At 33.6% G+C, this 8,483-nt stretch overlaps 1 protein-coding gene across 2 annotated transcripts; it reads right to left on the bottom strand.

Annotated features, from left to right (window-relative positions):
* Positions 1 to 321: 321 nt before the first annotated feature.
* Positions 322 to 4,467, bottom strand: LOC133705376 (phosphomethylpyrimidine synthase, chloroplastic-like). 2 transcript variants are annotated; one of them, XR_009844253.1, is made up of 6 exons: positions 4,004 to 4,467; positions 3,749 to 3,876; positions 2,534 to 3,360; positions 1,525 to 2,207; positions 1,062 to 1,161; positions 322 to 915 (listed from the first exon to the last, which is right to left on the bottom strand). XR_009844253.1 is itself a non-coding variant. In XM_062130529.1 (5 exons), exons 1-4 carry the CDS (start codon positions 4,282 to 4,284, stop codon positions 1,527 to 1,529), a joined length of 1,917 nt encoding a protein of 638 aa, XP_061986513.1. In that variant the 5' UTR covers positions 4,285 to 4,467; the 3' UTR covers positions 956 to 1,161; positions 1,525 to 1,526. The 2 variants fall into 2 exon arrangements, 1 of the variants encoding a protein (XP_061986513.1); XM_062130529.1 differs by lacking the exon at positions 322 to 915 and having other exon boundaries at positions 956 to 1,161.
* Between the last annotated feature and the right edge of the window lie 4,016 nt (positions 4,468 to 8,483).

Raw genomic sequence — 8,483 nt, forward strand, 5'->3', positions numbered from 1 at the left:
TATGATTAGCGTTAAGAAAACGTGATTGTGATATGATTAATAATGCCAGCATAGAAAAATATACTTTGTAAGAAAATAAATAATAATATGAAAATTCAACTGGATGTAATATCTATTTATATAAGAAAATCAAAATTAAGGAAATGATATTTATTTTAAATTAAATAAATATCATTTCCTTAATATATACTCTCAAAATTCATATGATATTTATTTTAAATTAACCCCTATTTCAGAGATATTTTTTTATTTATATTAAATACTCTCAAACTTTCTATTTAAAAGAAAAGGCTGAAGGGTTAAACTAGACATTCCAAAAAATTATTGTGGGGATAACAATAGGGACCATCAATAATATTTGACAGAACTAGGGGTAAATACAATTCAACCCTTTAAGGAGGGCTGTTTGTTATTCTTTCTACGAGGCTATAATTTGGTAAAGAAAACATCAAGCATTAAGGGGGGGAAGCAACAAAACATTTTTCTAGGACAAGAAAAGGAGTTCCGGGCTAAGAGGGCAATAATTAATGATCAAATTACAGTTCAATTATTTATCAAATCTACTCTATATTTTCATAGCAATGATATTTGAGTGACCTTCAAGGATCTTGTAGTGGAAGCTTAAGCAATTCATTACTTTTTATATTAATGGTTGAAGATCGAAGACAGCTACCGTTAGTAACATCTGAGCCATCAAGGTGGTTAGCTTGGGCTTGACGATGAATCCGCACACATGGATCAGCTAGCCCGAGCCATGGAAGGAAGGTGCCTACCTGTGCAAGAAAAATAAAATGGAAAAGAAAATGCACACTCCCTACGCAGGCATTATCCTGTTCAGGTTCAAAGGGACTTTCTCAGCCTTGCAGCTGCCTCCTCTAGCCAGATGGCCAGTGTTAAAGCAGGGCACAGGCACCCCTGGTGCTTTCTTTCGTTAACAAAATTGCAAAAGATAAACTTTTATGGGAAATGTAGCGACTGCATTTTATTACTGCAACAGAGACATGGAGCACAACAAACATAAATGACTCCAGGCTACCAAACACACTGAACCATCAACTTACCCACTTATTAAAAGCTAAGACCAAATATTGCTGTTCTTGACAAGCAAGGATGCATCAGGACTGCAAGGATGTTTACAGAAACTCCCCATACTCATGTTTCCTGCAAGAAAATCCCACAAACTTCCCAGTGAAAAAAGGTTTGCATTTTCCATGTATTAGCAGTAATAAGCAAAGGAACTGGCTAGGTTATTATTGACAGGATATGCATTAGCAGCACAAATATGAACAATATTCGAACACAATATATTTGGTGCAACCAAAGCCCTTCGATTAGTAGCATTCATGGCCATTTACTGCAAATGGAAAGTGCACTTAGATCATAGGTTGGCCGCATATTCAGCATTCATTGCCAGCATTTGCCTCAGGGGTGTCATTTCTCCATGGATGGAGGGTTTGTTAAAGTATTAACAAGAAGCACTTCGTTTACTTTGATGCTCTTTCTAGTATTTGCACAAAAGCTTACCTTCATCTCTCCGAGGAACTGATGTAATTTGCTGGCAGGTAAATTTCTCCACCAACTTCACCATGTTGCTCTCCACTTATAGTTTTCCTAGCAGCCAGGAACTCAGCACTCATGGCATCCATCCCATGTTGCACAGCTTCTTCTGCATTACCATAACCATGCTCCTCTGCATACTTTCGAACATCCTCTGTTATCTTCATAGAGCAGAATTTAGGCCCGCACATGGAGCAAAAATGTGCCACTTTTGCACCTTCTGATGGGAGGGTTTCATCATGGAAGGACATGGCCGTCATGGGATCCAATGACAGAGCAAACTGGTCCATCCATCGGAACTCAAATCTTGCCTTGCTTAAAGCATCATCCCAGGTTTGCGCATGAGGGTGACCTTTTGCCAAATCAGCAGCATGAGCAGATATCTTGTACGCTATAACTCCAGCCTTCACATCATCTCTGTTTGGCAGTCCAAGGTGCTCCTTTGGTGTGACATAACAGAGAAGTGCAGTGCCAAGAGCCCCAATATTGGCAGCGCCAATAGCAGAGGTGATGTGGTCATATCCAGGAGCAATGTCAGTTGTTAGAGGTCCAAGAGTATAGAAAGGAGCTTCATTGCACCACTCTAGCTGTTTTTGCATGTTCTCAGGAATCTTGTGCATTGGAACATGTCCAGGCCCTTCATTCATAACCTAGAAAAGTACATGAACATGTAGGTCACAGATTAAAACTAAAAAGAAAGCAGTTAATCTTTCAGAAAGTAGCATGGCTGGAAAAAAGTTATATGCTCAGCTAATTAAAACATAATCTTGGGCATCCATCTGTGTCATCTCTGGTTTGATGGTTCAATGCATGAAAGCCACTAATATTTACACCAAGCACACAAAAAGATTTGAAAACCAAATAGTGTCATTTAAACAGTAAACATGAAGTGTATACTTCCAAAAAAATACTCCTTCGTTGCATAGCTCTTGCATGAAGCTTAGAAGTTCTAAAATATATACTGATAGATGATTACCTGTACATCCTTTTCCCATGCCCGACGAGTTAGTTCCCCTTGAGTTAGAAGCTCTGCAAATTGAGCAGTGTCATTGGCATCATATATGGACCCAGGCCTCAGTCCATCACCAATTGACAGGGCCACATCATATTGATTGCATATATCAAGGATGTCATCCCAATGCTCGTATGCAAAGTTCTCCTTGTGATAAGCTAAGCACCACTTTGCATGGATTGATCCTCCTCGCGAAACAATTCCTGTCATGCGCTTTGCAGTTAAAGGGATGTACCGCAGCAGAACCCCAGCATGAATTGTGAAATAATCTACACCCTGCTCGGCTTGTTCAATCAGGGTGTCTCTGAAGACTTCCCAACTAAGATTTTCAGCAATTCCATTTACTTTCTCAAGTGCTTGATAGATAGGCACAGTACCTACTGGCACAGCAGAGTTACGTAAGATCCACTCCCGGGTCTCGTGAATGTGACGACCAGTGGAAAGATCCATAACAGTATCAGCACCCCACATAGTTGCCCATTGAACCTTATAAACTTCTTCCTCGATAGAGCTCGCAACGGCAGAATTTCCAATATTTGCATTAACTTTAACCAAAAAATTTCTTCCAACGATCATCGGCTCCAGCTCTAAATGCTTCTTGTTGGAAGGGATAATAGCCCTCCCGCGAGCAACCTCTGACCTCACAAACTCCGGGTCAAGCTTTTCACGAGCAGCACAATACAGCATCTCCTCAGTTATAATTCCCTGCTTCGCATAGTACATCTGAGTGTACCTTGGTGTCCCTAACTTCTCCCTCCTGTCAACCCATTCTTTACGCAGCTTAGGAAGTCCTGAAGACACAACACCGTTCATTTACAGTAGCAAATTAATTTCATGATACAAGTCCGTCTTTCTTAGCCCACAAAAACTACCATGACATGACACTGAAGAAAAAGAAAGCTGACTGTAGAAATCAGCATAACCCAAGCATCAGTTCATAAAAAAAAAGTCTAGACGGACAAATCCTCCAAAGTTTAGAAAAAATTCAAAATCCCCTTATTATTTGATGCTTTTAAAATAAGTTCTAATGTAATGGCCATCCCCAAATAAAAATGTAAGATCTTGGCCCTCCCGATAATTTGTTAAGTAGTAACAAAAGTCAGTTAATTGTTAATGCAAGGGTAAGGAAGGTGATGAACCGAAAATTAAAAGATAGACAAGACAAGACAAGCTGCATACCCATGCGGGGACTGATGTTTTGAGGCCCACTGGTATCGTAGTTATCAAAACTTGGTTCATCGCCGGACAAGTGGACTCGCCGGAACGGAACTTTGAGGACATGACCAGATTCTTCATGTTTAACTTCCCTGCAAACCGAATCAAATAAGTGGACGGACCCAGTTGACAAAGTCTGTTCTTACGATGAGCGTAGATTGAATAAGGAAATCTATAAAAAAAAAAAAAAGGAAGGAAGGAAGGATGGAAGGAGAAGACCTGTATTCTTTAGTGCTCTTTGGAAAACATTGTTCAAAAGAGGGAAGAGGAAGAAAATCAGGAGAAGAAGGATCGACAGTGTTCTTCTTTTGCTTAGTTGCTGGTGGTGGATCGAATGTTAAAGTAGCTCTGGCTCCCGACGCCAGAGAGCGAGCGCAAAAATCCTTCTTGCATGCTGCTGCTGATGCACTCGAAAATCCAGGTGGTAAAAAGGCAGTGGTAATGCCATTCTTGGTTACAGCTGAGGATGTCAAAATAGCAGCAGCTTGGACAGATGCCATGGAGAGAAAAGATCACAAATGAAGCTGAACCCGTCGAAGACTGAACTGGAGAAGTGGGCAGGCAGGCTTATCTGTTGATGTGTTGTGTGAGTGAGTGAGGGAGAGGTGCCGATAGAAGCTGAGTTGGCGCCTGGCAGTTGGCACTCCCGCTGGCTTCGGTACTTTAACTTTTTGATGGTCCTCATTTATATCTTCGGATTTCAATCGTTTCTTTTTTAAAAGAAATAAATATTAAAATAATATTTTTTATTTTTTAAATTTATTTTTAATATTATCATATCAAAATAATTTTAAAATATAAAAAATAAAAAACCTTAAAAATATCTCTCTCTTCTCTGCATACGTGTGCATGTGGACTCGGGCAGTTACCTTACCTGATAAATCACAGGCAAGGAGTGATGAATGAAAGAGGAGGTCATAAAAAGTTATCGCTTGCTGACGTGGGATATATATAACTCTCACAAGCGGCATTAAATATCTCTCCAAACCATCTAGTTAGTGGCATAATGGTAAGAATTTGGGATTAAAAAATTTGTTTTTTCTGTGGTTTCAGGTTCGAGTCCTGTGTTTGCTCATATGATGGCCACTGGAGGCTTACATGATCGTTAACTTCAGGACCCGTAAGATTAGTCGAGGTGCGCGCAAGCTAGCCCGGACACCGACGTTAAACTAAAAAAAAAAATCTCTCCAAAGACTTGGTCCAAGTTGAGTCACGTGCTGATCACACGAGTAGGACTGGACTGGAGTGGCCCTAGAAAATTTGAGAGGAGCAGGATGCCGACAAAATTGATGGAGTTTGGTTGCTGATTTTTTTCCAAATTAAGTGATTTGGAATGGTGACAGTGAACGGAAAACAAAAAAGGGTTGACCGACAAACGGGATTTGAATACGTGGTTAAACATTTTCTACTATATATGGAGTAGTTAATAGAATTGTTAAGAAAACAAAAAATAAAAGAAAACACTATTCATCTAATAGTTTTTTTTCATTTAATTTTTTTTTACAATCTTTTTTTTAATTTCAGTTCCAACTTTGACATTAAATTAAATTTATTTTCTTAAATTATTTTTTACGAGATTATCTTAATCTCATAATCTAGAGTGTAAGTTTGATGGATTGATTTAAGTTTTGTTTTTTTAGTTTTTTGTATTTTAAATTTTATTCTTCAATATTGAATTGATTGAGAATTAGATTTTATGAGTTTTTTTTATTTTTTTATGAGGTTATTTTTATCTCATGATTCGAGTCACGAGTTTGACGAATTAATTCAAGTTAACTTAGGTCAAATTTTTTTTGTTCTTTATTTAATTATTTTTTTTATTTTCACATTTCAACACTAGATTAATTGAAAAATGAGTTTCATAATTTATTTTAATTTTATTTATATTAGGTTATCTCAATCTCATAAACCGATATGCGAGTTTGATAGATTGACTCAAGTTGTCTTTTCGGCTAATTTTTTTAATTGATTTTTTTTCAATCCATCAACATTGAATTTATTAAAAATTAGGCTTCATAATTTATCTTTGAACTTGTCAAAATTGATTGGTTGACCTTGACACGGTTTTAAAATTTGTTATACTATAAAAAATATTAGCAACTACTTATATTTTCTTGTGTTAAAAAAACCTTTGATTTGACCCACAACATAACCAAGACCAATAAACACCATTCAATAAAACAATGTCTGACAAATTTTCTCCTGGATCCAAAAAACATTTACCTAGGATTTGAGGGCAAAATGATTTTTCTATTGTGATTCAATGTTATTTTCAAATTTTTTGGGTAGATTAATCTTTTTAATTTTTTTTACAATAGATAAATTTTTTAAATACCACACGAACAAAAAAAACAATGACAGGGGCTTTTATGTCTTTTTTTCTTTTTATTAATTAAAATTAAGTTATTTAACTACTCATGGGTTCAAAATTAACAAAACTATTTTTTAGAGGTGTTTGTATTTTTTCATCATCATTTTTTTGTTAGTACTAAATTAACATGTGTGTATTTTTATAATTTAGTAAATGTTTAATATTAAAAAAACTTTGTCGGCACATGTGAGCCAACAAATGGACCCTCATATCTTTTGAGTGAGTATATCATCATTTTCAATGATGTTTAAGAAATCTCAATCTTTTTTCTTTTTATTTTTCCTTTATTCACTTTGAATTTTGTGCCGCCCTCTTCAAAATTTCAGACAACCCTTCTAATTTTTCTTTTTTTAACATTTGATTAGTGTTATTTTGATTACTATTTTTTTTTATCTTGAATAATCTATAAAATTATAATTCTTTTTTAATTTTATCCCTTTTTATTTTTTATCTTTTAAATTTGGTTCTATTATTTTAATTGTTATCTGTTTTGTTTGAGATTCTTTTTTTAATTTTTGTTTACAATTTTATATTTATTGGATTTTTTACCTATCAAATTTGATTTTTATTTTTTTATTGTTATTATTTTTTACTTTGACAAGTTTTTCAAATTGATATTTTTTTTCACAATTCCATCTTTCAACATTAACTTGATTAAGAATTAAGTTTCTTAATTGAACCTAAGTTCAAGAATTCATGGGTTGCGGGTTTTAAAGAGTATACCGGGTTTAAAGGTTCATGTCGGTTTTGCTTTTGTTTTCATCCTTTTGCATTTATTCAATTAGAAACTTGGTTCTGTTTTTTTTTTCATTCATTTGCTTTTTGTAGAATTTTTTGTTGGTCTCGTTATCTTGAATCTTTTTATTTTTTATTTTTTGTTGGGTTTTTTTTGTTAATTCTTTAAATTTACATTTTTCTTCAGATTCCATCCCTTAATTTTTGGAATAAATTTTGTAAAATAATTTATAAAATTAAAATTCATTTTCAATTCCATCCATTTTAATTTTTTTAATGTTTCAAATTTAGTCATCATCTTTTGATTGCTATTTCTTTTATATGCGATAATATATTTTTTTAAAATTTCATCACTGTTAAGGTTTTTTTCCTATCAAATTTCATCTTCGTAATTTTTATTGCTTCGACAAATTTTTTAAATTGATATTTTTTTTCTAATCCCATTATTCAACATTAGATAAGTAGAAAATTAACTTTATTGACTGATCTTGGGTCTATGATTTCATAGGCTTTAGGTTTTAGAGATTAATCTTGATTTTAAAGGTTTGATCCAATTTGCTTGTTTTTCTTTTCCTTTCTTTAAGCTATATTTTAAGTTCATCATTCAACGTTTATTCAATTGGATACAGGGTTTTATTATTTTTATTTAGTTGCTTTCTATAGGGTTTTTCACTGATTTTGAAAATAACCAAAGCTTTTTTTTTATTTGTTATTTTTTGTTATATATACTTTGGCTAACAAACATTAAATTAGTTGAGAACTAAGTTTCTTGATTTAGTCTGAATCTAGAATTTAATGGGTTTCGAGTTTGAGATATTAGTCCAGGTTTAGAAAGTTTGTCCGCGTTTGCATGATTTTTTTTTTATTTCATCATTCATCATTTATATTATTAGTGATTACACTCTATTTTTTTTTATTTGCATTCTATGTGATATTTTATGAATTTTTAAAATAATCAAAGTTATTTTGAGTTATTTTGTTTATTATTTTTTGTAAGTTCCATATTGTTTTTTTTTTCTTGGGCAGGGCTATGTCCCAAGTCTGATTTTCTTTCAAGGTTTCCTAAAGCTTTGATGATATCCAAAAGTAAAGATGTAGGATTAATTGTATTTGAAATACTCCAAGTTTGATTCTTCAACCGAAAACACGCATATCAGATGACTTCTTGCATAATTATTTTTGTTATATTATTTTCTTAATTAGCTTTACTTTACTAGTGAAGTTATTTTTTATAAAAAAATATTAACAATTTCATCATACTATTTTTATTTTATTTTATCTTTTGTAAAGTATTATTATGTTTTTATAGTTTCTTATTTGAGAACGGTAATTAAAGGAATGCATATTTGTAGCATTATATGTGTTTTTTTTTCATAATTATCAATGATTTAAACTAGCAGATAAACTACAGAAAAATATTTAACTTCCAAGAGCCGCTCCAAATTCCAAAACCTGGAGAGTAGAGACAACGAGTGCTTGAAACTCTGAATTATTAAATAATGAATTTTAGACAAAACCATGATGAGCTCCAATTCATTTTTCGTGGTAATGAATTGCAGGAAATTATTGCTACACACCTCTTGATCAAACTCT

The sequence above is a fragment of the Populus nigra genome, chromosome 1 (assembly GCF_951802175.1).
Source record: "Populus nigra chromosome 1, ddPopNigr1.1, whole genome shotgun sequence".
NCBI lineage: Eukaryota > Viridiplantae > Streptophyta > Magnoliopsida > Malpighiales > Salicaceae > Populus > Populus nigra.

Coding starts and splice junctions, on each gene's coding strand:
- LOC133705376 (XM_062130529.1), bottom strand. CDS start 4,284: ATGGCATCTGTCCAAGCTGCTGCTATTTTGACATCCTCAGCTGTAACC. Junction 3,361..3,748: donor AAACATCAGTCCCCGCATGG/GTATGCAGCTTG, acceptor TTGTGTCTTCAG/GACTTCCTAAGCTGCGTAAA. Junction 2,208..2,533: donor CATGGGAAAAGGATGTACAG/GTAATCATCTAT, acceptor GTACTTTTCTAG/GTTATGAATGAAGGGCCTGG.